This window comes from Babylonia areolata, chromosome 1 (assembly GCF_041734735.1).
Source record: "Babylonia areolata isolate BAREFJ2019XMU chromosome 1, ASM4173473v1, whole genome shotgun sequence".
NCBI classification, from domain to species: domain Eukaryota; kingdom Metazoa; phylum Mollusca; class Gastropoda; order Neogastropoda; family Buccinidae; genus Babylonia; species Babylonia areolata.
This window is the reverse complement of record NC_134876.1, coordinates 95,940,575-95,962,497: the sequence shown is the minus strand read 5'-3', so window position 1 is coordinate 95,962,497 and position 21,923 is coordinate 95,940,575. Positions and strand designations below refer to the sequence as shown.

Genomic DNA, 21,923 nt, shown 5'->3' with positions numbered 1-21,923 from the left:
AGTTAGTTTGATGTATCTGGATTATAAAAATAATATTTAAATGAACATTCATCAGGTAGAAGACCCCTTTCTACTGGATAATAATTTGTTAACTGACCACGTGATACGCACGTGGAAAAGGGGGTTGCATCATGTGCAAAACAGTGCGTTGAAAACTGTGTCCAGTAAAGCAAATTGTCTCAGTCAGCAGATTTACACAATTCTGAAAGCTCTGCTTGTGGTTGTGGACAGATGATTGGTTTGAAAACGAAGGTGATTTACAGTGACAGTGACGAAACTGACGGACCCATTTTATGGTAATTCAGTCCATCTATCCAATCAGACAGCTTTTTTTTAACATGTGGCTATGATTGACAGAATACGAGCAGCGAGCGTTGGAAGAAGGGGAAGAGAGGGAGAGGAGTGATGTAAGATGATAGGTCGAATGTCAGCCAGAGTTCATGAAGGGGGCGTGGCTTTTAGGAATGAGTGTGCTCACATTTCAATGCAGGCTGTAGGATCGGCAACTGCCAATGTTCCATGATTTTCATGAAATGCAGGGTTGAACCTGCACTGGTCGTGAAACATGTGCTTTTTGTTTTTCACGCTTTTTTTTTTTTTTTTTTTTTTTTTTTTTTTTTTGCTGAATCAGATGGTTGACCTGTTTGAAGAGGTGGCAAGCTGGATGCACAGCAGACACTTTAATCGGCACACATGCAACTTGAAAGGAATAAATGTCATCAAAGAACTTCACCCTCTCACTCCCAAATGCTCTTAGCAGTCAAAAAGCTTGCCAGCTTAGTTTCTGAGACCGTGATTGACCTTTTACGTTGACTTTACCCACCTTTGTCATTGTTGGGACAGTGATTTACTTACATGTCTGCACGAGCTGATTTGTTTTTATAAACTTATAGCCTGTTTTAATTTCTTCTGCAGGTATAATCTGACAAAAGGCATGCTATTTCTTGATGTATTTTGTTTCTTTTCTTTATGGATGTTATTATGTAGAGGTAGAAATAGACTTTTTTTGTTGCACAGAAATCATTATCTTGACTTTACATGCCTGAACAGTTATCTACAATCACCCTAATTGGGTAAGGGAGCCCAGAAGCTGAATCTACACTCATTTTTCTTCACAAAAATGTTTACTTTCTTTCTGTATCACCCATAGCTTTTGTGCTAGAACTTTTTTGTGATTTATTACCGTGGCTATAACTATAATGTGTGTGTAGGTGTACCATGGTTATAACTATAATGTGTGTTCAGGTGTACCATGGCTATAACTATAATGTGTGTGCAGGTGTACTACGAAGTTCATATCCTGGAGCACCTGCCTGTGGATTTTGGGGATGACCACCAGGAGATGGATCCTCACGTAGTGCGCGTGGGATGGTCCATTGATTCCTCGTCTTTCCAGTTAGGTATGGTCCATTGATTCTTCGTCTTTCCTGTTAGGTATGGTCCATTTATTCCTCATCTTTCCAGTTAGGTATGGTCTATTGATTCTTCGTCTTTCCAGTGAGGTATGGTCCATTGATTCATTGTCTTTCCAGTTAGGTATGGTCCATTGATTCCTCATCTTTCCAGTTGGGTATGGTCCATTGATTCTTTGTCTTTCCAGTTAGATATGGTCCATTAATTCTTTGTCTTTCCAGTTAGGTATGGTTCATTGATTCGTTGTCTTACTAGTCAGGTATGGTCCATTGATTCCTCATCTTTCCAGTTAGGTATGGTCCATTGATTCTTTGTCTTTCCAGTTAGGTATGGTCCATTGATTCTTAGTCTTTCCAGTTAGGTATGGTCCATTAATTCTTTGTCTTTCCAGTTAGGTATGGTCCATTGATTCTTTGTCTTTCCAGTTAGGTATGGTCCATTGATTCCTCATCTTTCCAGTTAGGTATCGTCCATTGATTCCTCATCTTTTCAGTTAGGAATGGTCCATCGATTCCTCATCTTTTCAGTTATGAATGGTCCATTGATTCCTCATCTTTCCAGTTAGGTATGGTCCATTGATTCCTCATCTCTTCAGTTATGAATGGTCCATTGATTCCTCATCTTTCCAGTTAGGTATGGTCCATTGATTCTTAGTCTTTCCAGTTAGGTATGGTCCATTAATTCTTTGTCTTTCCCGTCAGGTATGGTTCATTGATTCTTTGTCTTACTAGTTAGGTATGGTTCATTGATTCCTCATCTTTCCAGTTAGGTATGGTCCATTAATTCTTTGTCTTTCCAGTTAGGTATGGTCCATTAATTCTTTGTCATTCCAGTTAGGTATGGTCCATTGATTCTTTGTCTTTCCAGTTAGGTATGGTCCATTGATTCCTCATCTTTCCAGTTAGGTATCGTCCATTGATTCCTCATCTTTTCAGTTAGGAATGGTCCATCGATTCCTCATCTTTTCAGTTATGAATGGTCCATTGATTCTTAGTCTTTCCAGTTAGGTATGGTCCATTAATTCTTTGTCTTTCCCGTCAGGTATGGTTCATTGATTCTTTGTCTTACTAGTTAGGTATGGTTCATTGATTCCTCATCTTTCCAGTTAGGTACGGTCCATTAATTCTTTGTCTTTCCAGTTAGGTATGGTTCATTGATTCTTTGTCTTACTAGTTAGGTATGGTCCATCGATTCCTCATCTTTTCAGTTAGGAATGGTCCATTGATTCCTCATCTTTCCAGTTAGGTATGGTCCATTAATTCCTCATCTTTCCAGTGAGGTATGGTCCATTGCAGTTAGGTATGGTCCATTGATTCTTTGTTCTTTGTCTTTCCAGTTAGGTATGATCCATTGATTCTTTGTCTTCCAGTTAGGTATGGTCCATTAATTCTTTGTCTTTCCACTTAGGTATGGTCCATTGATTCCTCATCTTTCCAGTTAGGTATGGTCTTTTGATTCTTTGTCTTTCCAATTTCAGGCAAGAGAATTAGTATTATTTAGGCTATTCTTGGAAAATGTTATTGAGTATTATGTGATATGTTGTTGAGGAATTTTACAAAGTGTGACCGCTGTGAAATGGGAAAAGTCATGACAGTGACTACGAATGCGCAGGTGATAGAAAAGTCATTACAGCAACTATGAATGCACAGGTGAGGAAAAAGTCATGACAGTGACTATGAATGCACAGGTGAGGGAAAAGTCATGACAGTGACTATGAATGCACAGGTGAGGGAAAAGTCATGACAGTGACTATGAATGCACAGGTGAGGGAAAAGTCATTACAGTGACTATGAATGCACAGGTGAGGGAAAAGTCATGACGGTGACTATGAATGCACAGGTGAGGGAAAAGTCATGACGGTGACTGTGAATGCACAGGTGAGGGAAAAGTCATTATAGTGACTATGAATGCACAGGTGAGGGAAAAGTCATAGTGACTATGAATGCATAGGTGAGGGAAAAGTCATTACGGTGACTATGAATGCACAGGTGAGGGAAAAGTCATTACAGTGACTATGAATGCACAGGTGAGGGAAAAGTCATTACAGTGACTATAAATGCACAGGTGAGGAGCCGTGGTCGTTTGGCTATGGTGGAACGGGCAAGTTTTCCACCAACTGCCGTTTCTCGGACTACGGCCAGCGGTTTGGTGCTGGGGACGTGATTGGTGCCATGCTGGACCTGGACTCGCGCCCCGCCTCCATCTCCTTCACCAAGAACGGCACCTGGTATGGAGTGGCCATCCCCCTGCACGGCTTCCCTGTGGGCAGCAAGGACATGGCCCTCTACCCTCACATCCTCTCCAAGAACTGCAAGTACGTGATCCATGGCTGATAGGATTGGTAACATGGGAGGGACAGACAATGCATGTACGTGATCCATGGCTGAGAGGATTGGTAACATGGGAGGGACAGACAATGCATGTACGTGATCCATGGCTGATAGGATTGGTAACATGGGAGGGACAGATACTTCATGTACATGGCTGATAGGATTGGTAACATGGGAGGGACAGATACTTCATGTACATGGCTGATAGGATTGGTAACATAGGAGGGACAGATACTGCCAGTATGTGATCCATGGCTGATAGGATTCGTAACATGGGAGGGACAGATACTTCATGTACATGGCTGATAGGATTGGTAACATGGGAGGGACAGATACTTCATGTACATGGCTGATAGGATTGGTAACATGGGAGGGACAGATACTTCATGTACATGGCTGATAGGATTGGTAACATAGGAGGGACAGATACTGCCAGTATGTGATCCATGGCTGATAGGATTGGTAACATGGGAGGGACAGACACTGCATGTACATGGCTGATAGGATTGGTAACATAGGAGGGACAGATACTGCCAGTATGTGATCCATGGCTGATAGGATTGGTAACATGGGAGGGACAGACACTGCATGTACATGGCTGATAGGATTCATATCATGGGAGGAACAGACACTGCAAGTATGTGATCCATGGCTGATAGGATTGGTAACATCTGAGGGACAGACACTGCATGGACATGGCTGATAGCATTGGTAACATCTGAGGGACAGATACTGCAAGTATGTGATCCATGGCTGATAGGATTGGTAACATCTGAGGGACAGACACTGCATGGACATGGCTGATAGGATTGGTATCATGGGAGGAACAGACACTGCATGTACGTGATCCATGGCTGATAGCATTGGTAACATGGGAGGGACAGACACTGCATGGACATGGCTATTAGGATTGGTAACATCTGAGGGACAGACACTGCATGGACATGGCTGATAGGATTGGTATCATGGGAGGAACAGACACTGCATGTACGTGATCCATGGCTGATAGCATTGGTATCATGGGAGGGACAAAAACCGCAACCTTTTGAGTTCCACTGAAATGCTGCGCTTTCTAATCTTCTTCTTCTTCCTTGTTCTTGGGCTGCATCTCCGATGTTCACTCCTATGTACATGAGTGGACGTTTACGTGTATGACCTACCCCGCCATGTAGGCAGCCATACTCTGTTTTCGGGGGTGTGCATACTTGGTATGTTCTTGTTTCCATAACCCACCGAATGCTGACATGGATTACACAATCTTTAATGTGTGTATTTGATCTTCTGCTTGCGTATACACATGAATGAGGTTCAGGCACAAGCAGGTCTGCACATATGTTGACCTGGGAGATCGGAAAAATCTCCACCCTTTACCCACCAGGCACCGTTACCACGATTTGAACCCGGGACCCTCAGATTGAAAGTCCAATGCTGTAACCACTCGGCTATTGCCTCAAGGATTCTTGGCAAAGAAGTGGCTAGGGGAACAACTCTTCTTCATTGCAGATGATCCTGGCATCATACTGAAGCTCCTTTAGTTTCAAGCATTTTATGTGTTTGCTGTAGACATTTGTCAGAACGTTCATGACACTCAGTGAACATGCAGTACGCCCTTTCCATTTTCTAAGTATCAGGGAGGCATGTTTGTGTTACAACAAGCTTTGACTGGATGTGGTGGTGGTGATGTATGGATGGTGACACTGAGCCAGAGTGTGTGTGTTGCAGAGTGAAGGTGAACTTTGGTCAGATGGACGCCTGGTTCCCCCCTCCCCAGGGCTTTGCCTACATCGGCCAGCTGCCTCTCTCCGACAGGGTCCGCGGCATGAAGAGCCCGGAGCGCAAAGCCGACTGCGAGGTCAGACAGTCTGATGATAATCATAAACAATAATAGTGAATATTAATTTGGCACAGAGTCTTGTGCGCTTCGGCATCTGACACTGACAGACACGCACAAGTGTGAAGCACAGGGATGAAGGACAGAATGTAATGGAGATGGAGGCCAGAGAAACAAAGGAAAGAGTGAGGGGAGAGAGCAACTAATGTGGAAAGAAGGTGGTTTTAAGGCCAGACTTGAAAAGACGTTTTCATCGTTTAATTTGCATTGACAAGCTGTTTTTGCAGAACAAATTACAATTCATTGCTAAAAACCACTGCAGAGAAATGGTCACAGCTGTATTATACAACTTTTATAAATTGTGTCATTGTTTAACCTGTCCAACAAATATAAATCAGAAGATAGCTTTGTGACACAATTTTTTATATTTTTATTTTCAAAGAAAACCCACCAGAACACAAAGGTAATTTAGGATCATCTTTGATTACTTCCATTGTGACCATTCTGCAGCTGTAAATGTGAGGGTTTGTGATAGAGGAGGTCTTGTTGTGGTGTGCAGATGACCAGAATGCCTGATGTAGATGTGAGGGTTTGTAATAGAGGAGGTCTTGTTGTGGTGTGCAGATGACCAGAATGCCTGATGTAGATGTGAGGGTTGGTAATAGAGGAAGGGTTTGTAATAGAGGAGGTCTTGTTGTGGTGTGCAGATGACCAGAATGCCTGATGTAGATATGAGGGTTTGTAATAGAGGAGGTCTTGTGGTGTGCAGATGATCATGATGACCAGAATGCCTGATGTAGATGTGAGGGTTTGTAATAGAGGAGGTCTTGCTATGGTGTGCAGATGACCAGAATGCCTGATGTAGATACGAGGGTTGGTAATAGAGGAAGGGTTTGTAATAGAGGAGGTCTTGTGGTGTGCAGATGACCAGAATGCCTGATGTAGATGTGAGGTTTGGTAATAGAGGAGGTCTTGTTGTGGTGTGCAGATGACCAGAATGCCTGATGTAGATATGAAGGTTTACAACAGAAGCTAGGTTGTGATGTGGATATGATCAGAATGGCTGATGTAGATACGAAGGTTACAACAGAACCTATGTTGTGATGTGCAGATGATCATGATCATTGGTCTGCCGGGTGTGGGGAAGACCACATGGGGCATCAACATGCAAAAGTCTCACCCTGAGAAGCGGTACAACATCATCGGCACGGACACCCTCATTGACAAAATGCGTGTCATGGGTCTGCCCCGCAAACGCAACTACCATGGTCGCTGGGAAGTGCTGATCGAGAAAGCCACCAAGTGTCTGAATAAACTGTTTGAAGTGGGTGAGTGGAGATTGTATGACCATTAGAGAAAGCCACCAAGTGTTAACAAGCTTGATGTGGGTGAGTGGGGATGGTATGACCAGTAGAGAAAGCCACCAAGTGTTGAACAAACTCTTCAATGTGGGTAAGTGCTGATGGAATGACCATTAGAGAAAGCCACCAAGTGTTGAACAAACTCTTCAATGTGGATGAGTGCTGATGGAATGACCATTAGAGAAAGCCACCAAGTGTTGAACAAACTGTTTGAAGTGGATGATTGGGGATGGTATGACCTAATGTTGCAGTTTCAGGTTGATATTGTGAGTTTTGAATGATGTATTTTTCCCAAGTTAAAAAGAAAGAAGTGTGGCTTATGACGTGATCTTCCTTCTGCTTCCTGCGGATTTCTGTTGACAGTTGTCCTGGTTTCTTTCTCCTGACTGTCTGCATTGACTGTGGCCACCATCTGTGACCAGCATAGGGTGAGGGGGCACTCAGTAAACAGGTGGTTAGATCACTGGACTTTTAACCTAAGGGTCCTGGGTTCCAACCTGGTTGTGGCACCTGGTGGATAAAGGGTGGAAATGAGATTGTTCAGTCTTAGCATGTTTGATGATGTCTTTTCACACAGGTGTTTTTATATACCTGTGTGTGTCTCAGTACCTTCAGGTGTGTACACAGGCACATGATCAGAAAGGTCTGTGAAGCCATGGGAATGCAGGTCAAAGTAAAGTGGTTTTAATCATGCCACATAGGACAAGTTCACGTCTCATGATAACAGATGCTTGGTTTTCAGGAAGTAGACGGAAGAGAAACTACATTCTGGACCAGACAAATGTGTATGCGTCAGCACGTCGGAGGAAGATGAAGAACTTCAGGGGTTTCTACAGAGTGGGCGCTGTCCTGCAGCCTGAAGACCCAGAGATGGAACGTCGCTCTCGCAAGAGGACTGTGGAAGATGGTAAGTGTATGGCGTCTTGTTTTGTTCATGTGTGTGCTCTATTCCTTCCTTTCGTTATCATTATCATCATCATCAGAAAGGTGGTGAATACTGGTTTGAGCTTTCTCAGTTTTAGCAGAAATGATTGTTTGACTTAATTCCAGTCCAAGGTCAACAGAATGTAGAATTACAATATTTAAAACTAACAGAATGAATATATGGATTTTAAAACTGTCACTCCTGGTGAGCTTCTCTGTTAATGTTTTTTCTCAAATTCATGATTTTTTTTTTTTTACCTTTGTATGTGTATGTGAGAGAGAGGTAAGTCACATGACTGTTGTATGTGCCTGATGGAACAGACAGGTGTTTGTACTCTTCTGAGAATCCTTTAGAACAGCATACACATGACTCAGAGTAGCTGTCAAGGACATCTAAAGTTAGCACACGTATTAGGTCTGAAACTTTCAAATGAGAACATCACATATTTACAGAAGCAGTGAGGTTTTCCTTGACACTTGCTTACTTTAGTTATCGATGTATATTATGTGTACAGTCATCAGTATATAATGTGTGTACAGTCATCAGTATTCTGTATTTTATGCATTCTTGTGTTTTGGGGAGGTTTTGCTTTTTATTATGTATACAAGTATATGTGTGCGTGTGCAGTTGGTTTGTTTTTTTTTCTCTTTTTTCTCTTTCTCCTTTTTTTTTTTTCTTCTTCTTATAAACAGGATGAACATTTGGTTTACTTATACATGATGGAGTTGTAAATGAAGTAGATAACTTGAAACACTGAACTCTGAAGTATTTCACTGTCATCAGATTTACAGCATCTGTCATGCCATGATTTGCTCCACATCTTCATGACAATGTATTATGCACTGATTCTGATTCACAGCAGTTAGTTACAGGGTTGTAAAGGAATGCTCTGGAGAGAAATCACATTATAAGATGAAGATTATTCTGTAAAAAACACAACAACAACAACTATAGAGTATCATGATTCAGGTACAAATATGGCAGGAAAAATTGATTATGATCTCTTACAGATTGTGTGTGTGTGTGTGTGTGAAAGCGGTAATTGCTCAAATTGACTTAACATCTATAATTACTTGGTCTTTCTGATTCTGGGCGGTATAGAACATAATGATATTGATAAAGATAAAAACACCGGTAAGGATTTTCTGGCAAGTTGCTGTTGTGTTTTTCCAAGAAAGACCAGAGTGCAGTTGTGTGTTGTTTGAAGGGGAGTTGTGTCCCTTGGTACTGAACACTTTTTGAGTTGTGTGTTGTTTGAAAGATGTGTCTTCAGTTGTGTGTTGTTTTGAAAGGGAGATGTTTCTTTAGTTGTTTAAATTGAAGATATGTCTTTAGTTGTGTGTTATTTAAAAAGAAGATATGTCTTTAGGTGTGTGTTGTTTAAAAGGGAGATATGTTTTTAGTTGTGTGTTGTTTAAAGGAAGATATGTCTTTAGTTGTGTGTTGTTTAAAAGGTAAATCTTCAGTTGTGTGTTGTTTAAAAGGGAGATAGGTCTTCAGTTGTGTGTTGTTGAAAAGGGAGATATGTCTTTAGTTGTGTGTTATTTAAAAGGGAGATAGGTCTACAGTTGTGTGTTGTTTAAAAGGAAGATATGTCTGTAGTTGTGTTTTGTTTAAAAGATAAGTCTTCAGTTGTGTGTTGTTTGAAAGGGAGATAGGTCTTCAGTTGTGTGTTGTTTGAAAGGGAGATAGGTCTACAGTTGTGTGTTGTTTAAAAGGAAGATATGTCTTTAGTTGTGTGTTGTTTAAAAGATAAGTCTTCAGTTGTGTGTTGTTTGAAAGGAAGATAGGTCTTCAGTTGTGTGTTGTTTAAAAGGGAGTATGTCTGTGTGTTTGATGAAGATATTTCTTTAGTTGTGTGTTGTTTGAAAGTTATGTCTTCAGTTGTGTTGTTTGAAGGGAGATATTTCTTTAGTTGTTTAAAAGGAAGATTTGTCTTTAGTCGTGTGTTGTTTAAAAGGGAGATATGTCTTTATTTGTGTGTTGTTTAAAAGGAAGATATGTCTTCAGTTGTGTGTTGTTTAAGAGGTAGATAGGTCTTCAGTTGTGTTGTTTAAAAGGGAGATATGTCATTTGTTGCGTGTTATTTAAAAGGGAGATATGTCTTCGGTCATGTGTTGTTAAAAAGGGAGATACGTCTTTAGTTGTGTGTTGTAAAGGGAGATATGTCTTTAGTTAAGACATATGTCTTTTGTTGTATGTTGTTTAAAAGGGAGATATGTCTTTAGTTAAGATATGTCTTGAGTTGTGTGTTGTTTGAAAGGGAGATATATCTTCAGTTGTGTGTCATTTAAAGGAGATATGTCTTTTTGGGTGTGTGTTGTTTGGAAGGGGGATATGTCTTTAGTTGTGTGTTATTTAAAAGGGAGATATGTCTTAAGTTGTGTGTTATTTAAAAGGGAGATATGTCTGAAGTTGTGTGTTGTTTGAAAGGGAGATATGTCTTGAGATGTGTGTTGTTTAAAAGGGAGATATGTCTTCAGTTGTGTGTTGTTTGAAAGGGAGATATGTCTTCAGTTGTGTGTTGTTTGAAAGGGAGATATGTCTTTAGATGTGTGTTGTTTAAAAGGGAGATATGTCTTCAGTTGTGTGTTGTTTGAAAGGTATGTCTTCAGTTGTGTGTTGTTTGAAAGGAGGGAGATATGTCTTCAGATGTGTTTTGTTTAAAAGGGAAATATGTCTTTAGATGTGTGTTGTTTGAAAGGGAGATTTGTCTTCAGTTGTGTGTTGTTTAAAAGGGAGATACTTCTTTAGATGTGTGTCATTTAAAACATACGTCTTCAGTTGTGTTTTGTTTGAAAGGGAGATATGCCTCTTTGCTAACTTTGATAACCATCAAACATTAATTTTCAGTTTATACTTTTCTCCACTAAACTAGCCACAAATATGTAGTCTTTATTTCTTTCAGTTGTTCTTTTGTGTTTCATTTGTTTATTTCCTTGTTTTTTCCTTTTCAGATTGTTGAGTTATGTCAGATTTGTTATTTCAGGTGTTCATAATTCATATTTGAAAAAAAAATAGTGGTGATGCATGCAAGAGTTGTATTTTTGTTCTTGATTGTTGAAGGTGTGACGTGTGTTTATAAAACAGTTTGCACAATGTGTACCACCCGATGGAAAGCTCAGTGAACTCTCCTTTTATCTCCCTCTTCCCCATCTTAGTTCTCTGCCCACTTTTCTTTTCTTGAGACAATATTTCACTAAAAAAAATTGTATCAATGTTGTCTGCAATGTTTAACTAAATTGGGAAAGATGCATAAGGTAAGCATTGTTTACTGTATCCATGATGAAATTGCTGTTAAATGTAATCTGAACAGGTCAAAGATGTTGGCTGACTGGGGTTACAAAGCTTTGGTGATATGGCTGGGAATGTTTCTTTCAGACCCAGTGGACCAAAGCAAAGCATGTTTTGTGCAGTATTTCATCCTGTAAAATGTGTCATCATGTCAGTCCTCTGTGGTCGAAGAAACACTTTCAATCGCACACATGTTTCGTCCTGTAAAGTTCTTCATCATGTCAGTCCTCTGCGGTAAAATAAACACTTTCAATCGCACACACATTTCATCCTGTAAAGCACGTCATCATGTCAGTCCTCTGTGGTAAAATAAACACTTTCAATCGCACACATGTTTCATCCTGTCAAGAGCGTCATCATGTCAATCCTTTGTGGTAAAATAAACACTTTCAGTCGCACACACGTTTCGTCCTGTAAAGTGCTTCATCATGTCAGTCCTTAGTGGTAAAATAAACACTTCCAGTCGCACACATGTTTCGCCCTGTAAAGTGCGTCATCATGTCAGTCCTCTGTGGTAAAATAAACACTTTCAATCGCACACACGTTTCGTCCTGTAGAGTGCTTCATCATGTCAGTCCTCTGTGGTAAAATAAACACTTTCAATCGCACACACGTTTCGTCCTGTAGAGTGCTTCATCATGTCAGTCCTTTGTGGTAAAATAAACACTTTCAATCGCACACACGTTTCATCCTGTAAAGCGCGTCATCATGTCAGTCCTTTGTGGTAAAATAAACCCTTTCAGTCACACACATGTACTTATAGATTTGCCTTGTTTGCCTCTGACTTTAACCAAATGGCTGTAATCAGTGTAGCAAACAATTTTATTTTTAAATGATACAAATGTCTGTAGTCATTGAAGGTAACTTTTTTTTTTTTTTTTAAATCAGCAAACATTGACAGTTCAAGACAACACCAGGAATACTTCAAGAATGCACAGATAACATCAGGAGTGCACAGATAACATCATGAATACAAGATAAATCAGTTACAATCAGAACTTAATAATCATTTACTAATGTGTCATGTTTAGCATCCTGCAGAATTCAAGTCTCAAGTCAAAGTGTGTATTTTTGTTTTTGTTTCAAACAGGCTGAATCTTGCTGTGTACTACAGTTACAAATCAAGGCATGTTCATTGTCTAAAAAAAAAAGATTGAAAACAAATGTCTGTAATCAGTGTAGCAAACTTTTTTTTCTTTTTTTACAGATACCTGTAATCAGTGTAGCAAACAATTGAAACTTTTTTCTTTCTTTTTTTCCAAATGCCTGTAAGCAGTGTAGCGAAGAAATTCTTTTTACAGATGCCCAGACACAGAAGTGGTACAGTGTGATGATGGAGTCTCCCGTCAGTCCGACGGATGAGTAGGCAGGCAGGCTTATCCGTCGGTGTGTGTCCTCATATAGGAGAAGAGGCTGTGTGTAATACATTTTAAACATAGATTTCTTTTAACCAGGGAGTACATGCTCAGTGTTTTGAGTGAATGATGTGGAGGGATATTGTCAGAAAATGAAAGGATAAGGAGGAGTTAACAAAGAACGGGCAAGTCCCTTTGATCTTTAGATGGGAAAGAGAGGAAAATTTTATTTTAGAAAATGGTAAAGCTGGTACTGCAGTGTCAGAGAAGACTTTGTTTCTTTTGGGTTATGGCAGTTTGGTGATGTAAGTGTCAGAGAAGACTTTGCTTCTTTTGGGTTATGGCAGTTTGGTGCTGTAAGTGTCAGAGAAGACTTTGCTTCTTTTGGGTTATGGCAGTTTGGTGCTGTAAGTGTCATTTGCATTATCATTTGGTGTTTCATTTGCACTGTGATAAGGCTGACACAGTGATAACATGCTCACACTACTCCTGCCATATTCAGTATGCTGTTGTTTGACTTAAGTCTGTTCATTCCAGTTAACATGTCCATGCATATTAGGTTTGTTCCTGTTCACATGTCCATGTCTGTTCATTCCAGTTCACATGTCTGTACATAAAAGGTCTGTTCATTCCACTTCACATGTCTGTACATAAAAGGTCTGTTCATTCCACTTCACATGTCTGTCTTCCCTGTCATTGCAGTTGACACAAAACACCTCCTGCCGTGGGGGAAAGTGTGTTCAGACGTTGATCAGTGAGTTGTTCTAATGGTGTAAAACATTGTTGCAGGCAGTGCTTGGCGGTCAGATGCTGGTTGTTGTGTTGACAGTGCACAGGTTTTAGGGGCTTCCAGAAAGGAAGTTCATTCTCACACAGTTGCTCTTTAGGTATTGATGTAAAATGGCTTAGTTGAAGAACTTCCACAGAAGGTGAATCTGCCATGCCAACTTTGGTCTTTAGGCATTGATGTAAAATGGCTCAGTTGAAGAACTTCCACAGAAGGTGAATCTGCCATGCCAACTTTGGTCTTTGGGGTCAGTTGTTGTTTTTTCCTCTTTTTTTTTCTTTTTGTTTGTTTTGATATTAGTGGATATTTGACATCCAGTATTTGTACAGTTTTTATGTCAGATTTCAGAGATCAAAACACAGGTTTGAATGAGATAAACAGAGCAACCACCAGAAACACAACAGAGAGCATGTGAATGAAAAAGATGGAGTGAAGAGAAGAAAAAGATTAGCAGAGCTGTGGCAGTTTCAAAGATAGGAGAGTTCACAATAGTATAATGCTCTATCTGGTTTCTGTTAATGGAATTTGGTCCATTAAATCAACAACTACTAATATTCTACAAGAAACCTACCAGTTTACAGTGTTTTTCTCTTCAACTCTTCTGTGTTGACAATGGATGAAATGCATCTTGTAAGAAATCACTGTGGTAAAATATCAGGGAAGCATATGTCAACAAAGGTAAAATATTGTGAGAAAGCACACCTGTACACTTATATGTATATATGCCATCGCCTCTTCTGCTTGGAAGCCTTTGAAGGAATTGATGAGTGAATGAGAAAAGCTAACAAAGACTGTATATTTTGTTTTGTCAGCTTGTGCATGACATTGAACTGTGTCCTCATGATAATTATTATTAACTAAGGTTTTGTCGATAAACCGTCATTGCTAGTTATGATATATCAGAACACCTGTAACCAACTGACTTGACAGAACTATTCTTGCTACGCTGAACAAGTTGTGTGGAGCAGCAGCACATACAGGTCACGGACAGAAAGCACAGTGTGTGTAGTATACTTTATGTGGCATAGTCGGTCTTACTTTTTTTCAGTTTCTTTTCTCCTTTAGATTTATAGTGTTTGAGAAACGTGTTTCTTGTCATTCTCTTTACTATTCTTAATTATCTGCCTTTCTGTTATACACGTTTGTTGCTTGAGATTGTTGAAATAATGAACTTTCTCCGACAGGCGTTTCTTTTTTCCTTTTTCCTTTTTTTTTCTGTTGTTGTTGTTGTTGCTGTTTTTTGTTTGTTCTATTTTTGGCTTGTTTCTTTTTCCACAGATGATTTTTGCCTCATTGTTTGATGGTTAATGATTCCTTTTCAGAGGACTAGGTGCACTGGTACCACAGTATAAGTTTCTATAATCATGTTAGACAGTATGCCTTTCAGTGCTTGTGGTGAGGAGGCATAGTGCTGAAAACTTGCTTCCTTTGCTGACAACCACCATGTGTATATGTATGCGTCAGCTGCATGTAGCTGCTTTGATATGAGTGAGAAGATTGATGCAATGTGTGTGTTGTTCCATGTCATGTCTTCATGTGAGTGAGAAAGGTGATGCAATGTGCTGTTCCATATCATTTTTTCATGTGAGTGAGAAAGGTGATGCAATGTGCTGTTCCATATCATGTCTTCATGTGAGGGAGAAAGGTGATGTAATGTGCTGTTCCATATCATGTCTTCATGTGAGTGAGAAAGGCGATGTAATGTAATGTGTGTTGTTCCATGTCATGTCTTCATGTGAGTGAGAAAGGCGGTGTAATGTGTGTTGTTCCATGTCATTTATCTTCATGTGAGTGAGAAAGGCGATGTAATGTGTGTTGTTCCATGTCATTTGTCTTCATGTGAATGAGAAAGACGATGTAATGTATGCAGTTCCATGTTCTGTCTTCATGTGAGTGAGAAAGGTGATGCAGTGTATGCTGTTCCATGTCTTCATCAGTTCATGTGAGTGAGAAAGGTGATACAATGTGCTGTTCCATGTCATGTCTTCACTGCAATGTGCCTGGCTTCAGGCAAGGTTGTCCCAGAATCGGCGGTGATGGAAATGAAGGCCAACTTCTCCGTACCTGAAGAGCGAGACAACCTGTTTGATCGCATTGACTTCATTGAGTTACCCAGGGACAAAGTAGTTGCCCTGGTGGAGCAGTAAGTAGCCTGACCGGCAGTCTCTAAAGGCCTGTGAGGTCAGCCACCACTGCCTGCCTTTAGAGACTGTCCAAGACTGTCCACTGACCAATGACTGGCCGACTGACCATCTGGGGAGTGTGTGTAATGATCAGCCTTCAATGCTAGTGTAGTCGCCTCACAGTCAGTTCATTGAGAACACATTATGCATTCATCTTGGACACCAGCAGCCTTTGGTGGCATATGCTGATAACCCTGCGATTTTCAGAGTAGTGTGAAAGTAGACATGAAAATTGCAGTCACAAGAGGAGGTGGATGGTGACTTGATTTCTTCAATGCCACCTGTGAAAATCACTTGTTTGCACATTCTTCTTTGTGAGCGTTATACATTTGAAATCGTGGTATGATGTTTTTAAGTTCAGAAAATATCCCTTCTCTTCAAAACTTAGGATGTGGGTGATGTATACTTTGGAATGTGAGTTGATGGAGCATTTGTATTATTGTACTGGTACTTTTGCCTTTAGCTGTAAGTTTCTGTTTGTATATGGTGTGTAGGTGTAGGTGGATATATGACATATTTCAACCCCAGGAATTCGTCATCCATCATGTGTCATCTAAGTTAATGGTCAGGCCTCGACTGCTGATGTTATTGTTTAGTTCAGTCTGCACATCCAGTCATGTTGCTGACTACAGGTGATAAAAACCTTGCGTTTCGTCACACATCAACTCAAACTCTTCCTGCCTTGTTCATCATAAAACTGGCTGTTTGAGAAGCACATACATTTCTTGTTGCTTGTAGCCGAGCTGACTCAGAGGTGAAAACCTGTTTCATACAAGAAGTCCTCCTGTGAAAAACAAGGTCAAGACAGGTAACATTAAAAAAAAGTCACATTAGAGAAAGGAGTTGGAGCAGGAGTACATGTCCACTTGGTATGCCAGTGAATGTGGATAAAGAAGACAATGTCCACTTGATATGCCAGTGTATCTGGATAAAGAAGACAATGTCTACTTGATATGCTAGTGAATGTGGATAAAGAAGACAGTGTCCACTTGATATGCCAGTGTATCTGGATAAAGAAGACAATGTCTACTTGATATGCCAGTGAATGTGGATAAAGAAGACAATGTCCACTTGATATGCCAGTGTATCTAGATAAAGAAGAGAATGTGTGGGTGAGTGGGTGCATTCAGAGGCACACAGCTGAGTGAGAGAAAGTCCATGTGTGGAGGGGGTGTGTGTGTAGCCAGCTTCATTTTTACTGTAGCTTTTGAATTGTTGGTTACAAACTATAACTTAAAAGGAACACAAGATATGGAATTGAATCTGATGAGCAACACTGGCAAGCTTAAGCATGGTTGATTATGATGATACCCTTTGCCATTTTGACTGAAGTGCAGTTTGTTGTGGTGTTTCTTTTCCGTCTCCTGTCTTTCTGTCTACCTCTCTCCACAGACTTCCCACCCCCTCCCTCCTCCAGACTCTTGGTTCCTGAAAATGGAGACAAACTAGGTGCACCTGTGTGTGTGTGTGTTCAACAAATGTTTCTTTGGCCAAGATTAGAATGAAATAAAAGTGAAACATCTTGTCTGTTTCTCTTCATTGCCTATACCCTTTGCTACTGATTTGTTTGATGAAGGAGCCACCTTTCTTTGTTTTTTTCTTTTTATCTGTGAGCACAGTTGGTGCAGATTTAAATCTCTGACCAGTAGAATGACTGATGATAAAATTCACAAGGTGAATTTAGAGGGGAAAAGGGGCGGATGTGATGGCTTCCTGTTGTGTTGTGTAGCTGTACTGTGCTGAAGGGTGAAGCACTGAAAACGTCCCGCCAGTGCTGTCTCAGTGTGTGACAGTCATCAGTTCATTGACCTTGGCTCTTTCTTTTTTATACTTTTCTGGTTTTAATCTTTCATACACTAATATTCCTCCCTCCATATCTGCAGACAGAGATTGATTTGGGGTGGGGTTCATGGTGGTATGCTTGAATCTGTACATGTCTGTTGTGTGCATGTTCTGTCTGACATTGTGTTGTGTGGGGTTTTTTTTGTTGGGTTTTTTTTTGGGGTTTTTTTTTTGTGCATCAGTTATTATTGTGTGAATATTTGTTTTTATGGTATTTTCTTTGCATATTGATCCTGACTTTCTCTCCCTGCCCTTCGTTTGTTTGTTTGTTTTAAATCACACTGAGCTTAGTTTCCTAAATTTAGTATCCTGTATTTCCTTTTCATACGCAAGAAAATATTGGTTTTGAGTCATCATCATACAGTATTGTGAAAGAAAGTAGGCTTTGTGATTCCCTGAGTCATGCTATAGTTAAGGGCAATGTGTGGTGTGCATGTGTTGGTGTGAGAGAGGGGTGTTGAGGAAAGTGAAGGCTGGTTGTGAAGATGTTTTCTTTGCGGAGACATGTTGGGATCTTTGTGGACCCAGCCCCCTCTCTTCCCTTGTGTTGCCTTCCACTGTGCTGTGTGTTGTGGAGTTCTCAGTTTGCATCAAGCTTTTTCTTAACTGACAAAGTCGCTTGCTTCTTCTCCTTTTAATTTTATTAATGGGCACATCAGGTATTGATTGTATAAACATACAAATGGATTTCACTTTTAATGAAGAAAAAAATGTTGACAGGATGTTATATCACGTTTCACATGGTCCTTCCAACATGAAGATCTGAATAACTGTTCATTTCATGACAACCGCCTGTCAAGCTTATATCTAAAGATTGATGTGATGTCTGAGTGATCTGTTGTCTGTAGAACTGGAGCTACTTTGTGACCTTGTTGTGTCTGACCTGTTGTCTGTAGAACTGGAGCTACTTTGTGACCTTGCTCTCTCTGTCCCCCACCCCATCTGATCTTTTGTCTGTAGAACTGGAGCTACTTTGTGACCTTGCTGTGTCTGACCTGTTGTCTGTAGAACTGGAGCTACTTTGTGACCTTGCTCTCTCTGTCCCCCACCCCATCTGATCTGTTGTCAGTAGAATTGGAGCTACTTTGTGACCTTGCTGTCTCTGTCCCCCACCCCATGTGTGGGTGGGTCTGTGCTGTGAGCTGTTGTACAACAGTGCCATTGTATCATAATGTATATATTGGTGTGACACTGCTGGACACAGTCCACCATGGTCATGTTCACATGCCTTCTCAGCCCTGTCTTCTTACCCTTTGTTGTTGATATCACTAGTGCAGTCTTTCTTTTCATAACCTTTGACTGTTCTCTCTCTCTCTCTCTCTCTCTCTCTCTCCTGTTTTTTTAAAATAGTATTTTGACTTTTGTTCATGTGTTGCTTGTTATTTTTCAGCTTACAGCTGTCTTTGTTTAGTGACAGTCTTTGATTTCTTGTTCATTTTTTACTTGTTTTGGCCTGTAATTATAAGTTTTCTCTGCCAGTGCACATTTTCCTTTCTTGTTATTACCTTGATCTCTCTGACACTGATGTGATCTGTATGGCTGGTTATTACTTTGAAATGCTTCTGCAAAATCTTGGCTGCTCTCCTATTGTCCCATTTAATCCTCCCCACTGGTGTCTGTTCAGTGAACTCTTTACAGTTGTGTATTTTTAAAGGTCTTCTGATATCTCATCACTTTCACTTGTGGTCCGTATGATTTCACTTCTTAAACAGCTGTGTTCAAATAACTTAACAGGAACAGAATCTGTGGAAATTTCAACATCAGAAGAAAAACAACAATCTTTATCTTGAGCAAAATACTGACATTACACTTGCACAAGTGACTCGCTACACTATGATTTGCTTGCTTTCTTTTATATTTTACTTTCAGTAGAAGTGTATGCATGGGCATGTGTAGGGCATGGGCATAAAGCCAGTGTGTCAAGGAATGAGATATGTTTAAAACCAGTGTGTCAAAGAATGAGATGTGTGTAAAACAAGTGTGTCAAGGAATTAGATGTGTGTACAGCCAGTGTGTCAAGGAATGAGATGTGTGTAATGCCAGTGTGTCAAGGAATGAGATGTGTGTAACGCCAGTGTGTCCAGGAATGAGATGTGTGTAAAACCAGTTTGTCAAGGAATGAGATGTGTGTACAGCCAGTGTGTCAAGGAATGAGATGCGTGTAAAACAAGTGTGTCAAGGAATTAGATGTGTGTACAGCCAGTGTGTCAAGGAATGAGATGTGTGTAAAGCCAGTGTGTCAAGGAATGAGATGTGTGTAAAGCCAGTGTGTCAAGGAATGAGATGTGTGTAAAACCAGTGTGTCCAGGAATGAGATGTGTGTAAAGCTAATGTGTCAAAGAATGAGACGTGTGTAAAACCAGTGTGTCAAGGAACAAGATGTGTGTAAAGCCAATGTGTCAAGGAATGAGATGTGTGTAAAGCCAGTGTGTCAAGGAAGATGTGTGTAAAACAAGTGTGCCAAGGAATGAGATGTGTGTAAAGCCAGTGTGTCAAGGAATGAGATGTGTGTACAGCCAGTGTGTCAAGGAAGATGTGTGTAAAGCCAGTGTGTCAACGAATGAGATGTGTGTACAGCCAGTGTATCAAGGAATGAGATGTGTGTACAGCCAGTGTGTCAGTGAATGAGATATGTGTAAAGCCAATGTGTCAACGAATGAGATATGTATAAAGCCAGTGTGTCGACGAGTGAGATGTGTGTACAGCCAGTGTGTCAACGAATGAGATGTGTGTACAGCCAGTGTGTCAACGAATGAGATGTGTGTACAGCCAGTGTTTCAACGAATGAGATGCAACACTTATCAACCACTCTGTCTCTACCTGACCTTGTGTCAGTGTCCACCACAGGCAGTCATGACACCCACAGGTCCAATTGCTTTAACAAACAGTAGGACTAAACAGCCAGAGTCGAGACAAGACAAGATCTTTATTATGGAGGGTGATGAATTTATTATGGAGGGTAATAGACAAGCAAGTAACATGTTGTTGTTTTTTTTTACATTAGCCATCACTCAAAAGAAGGACTGAAGCTAGAGAAGCAAAAAATAAACAAGATGTAGTTAAGCAAAACACAATCAAAATACATAAACCCTATTTCCAAATTATCCCACCATTCACAGCCATTCCACCCAGAACAGAAGAACAGAAAATAACAGAAAAAAGCGTGCAAACACAACAGTATGATGAGCCTAAACATATTTTAGATTGTTTTTTTGTTTTTGTGTGTATCATTTCTCTTGTTTTTGTTTTTTGTTGTGGTTTTTTTTTTTATAATTAATTATTTAGGTTTATGATTGTTAATATTTGGTGTGTAAGGTGAATTGTGTTTCAGAGGGGTGACTTCCATTTTTTTTCTTCTTTGTTTAGTGCTTCTGTTTCCTGTCATCGTTGTGTTCTGTTTCCTGTCATCCTTTGGTTCTGTTTCTCGACATCATTCGGTTCTGTTTCCTGTCAACCTTAGGTTCTGTTTCCTGTCATCTTTAGGTTCTGTTTCCTGTCATCCTTAGGTTCTGTTTCCTGCCATCCTTAGGTTCTGTTTATGTTTCCTGTCATCCTTAGGTTTTGTTTCTGTTTCCTGTCATCCTTAGGGTCTGTTTCCTGTCATCTTAAGGTTCTGTTTCCTGCCATCCTTAAGTTCTGTTTCTTGCCATCCTTAGGTTCTGTTTCTGTTTCCTGTCATAGGTTCTGTTTCCTGTCATCCTTAGGTTCTGTTTCCTGTCATCCTTAGGTTCTGTTTCTGTTTCCTGTCATCCTTAGGTTCTGTTTCTGTTTCCTGTCATCCTTAGGTTCTGTTTCCAGTCATCCTTATGTTTTAGTTCTTTTTTCCTTAAGTTCCTTTCTTTTTCTGCAACCACAAGTTTGATCCCTTTGGACTTGTCGGGAATGGGCAATGAAACTTTTTGAAGGAACTGCTGTGTAAAGTATTAAAAAAAAGTTCATCCACACAGATGTGTTAACATCAAGAAAATAAACTGTTAATGATAATCTTATTCGTAATCTTACAGTGGTAGAAAAGGAAAAGTGCATGACAAATTTTTCACTAACGTTTTGATCTTTGTGTATGTTATGTTTTTCCTGTAAGAAAACAAAGAATTGTTTGTATTGGCAGTACTGCCAACTAGTTTACATATGTAGTCTGCAGTCTTTATGAATGAATGAGTGGTGACTGTAATGTACAGGGTTGCATGCATGACATGAATAGATTGGAAAATATAAAACTGGTAGCATATGCCCTCCAGATAGAGGGCATATGACATTTAACTCTTTTTTTTTCTCTTTTTTTTTTTTAAACATTATGACATTTGACTCTTTGTTTTAACATTGCATTCAGTTTTGATGGGTCAGTATTTTACTACAAGAAAACAACAACAAAAATGAATTGAAAGATGGTTGAAATTTTTATTTAAAAAAAAAAAGAAAAGAAAAAGATAAATAAAAAGCAAGGGAAAGAAAAAAGGTGTGACCACACACTTGATAAGTGATTTGTGGAAGTCAGTGTTGGATTATATAAGATATTTATTAGAAGTTGATGTCGGTGTTGTATTGGATCAGTGTTGTGTCTTCACGTATACCCTTCCTATCAACCTGAATCTGACACGACTG

The 21,923-nt window shown here is 40.0% G+C and overlaps 1 protein-coding gene across 1 annotated transcript in view; it reads left to right on the top strand.

Annotated features, from left to right (window-relative positions):
• The window catches only part of LOC143289849 (uncharacterized), a 54,488-nt gene that overhangs the window by 16,807 nt on the left and 15,758 nt on the right, over positions 1–21,923 (top strand). Inside the window, exons 6-11 of the mRNA XM_076599042.1 lie at positions 1,280–1,400; positions 3,478–3,727; positions 5,466–5,595; positions 6,686–6,902; positions 7,678–7,842; positions 15,307–15,439. Coding sequence (XP_076455157.1) covers positions 1,280–1,400; positions 3,478–3,727; positions 5,466–5,595; positions 6,686–6,902; positions 7,678–7,842; positions 15,307–15,439 — 1,016 coding nt within the window. The remainder of the gene's footprint in view (positions 1–1,279; positions 1,401–3,477; positions 3,728–5,465; positions 5,596–6,685; positions 6,903–7,677; positions 7,843–15,306; positions 15,440–21,923) is intronic.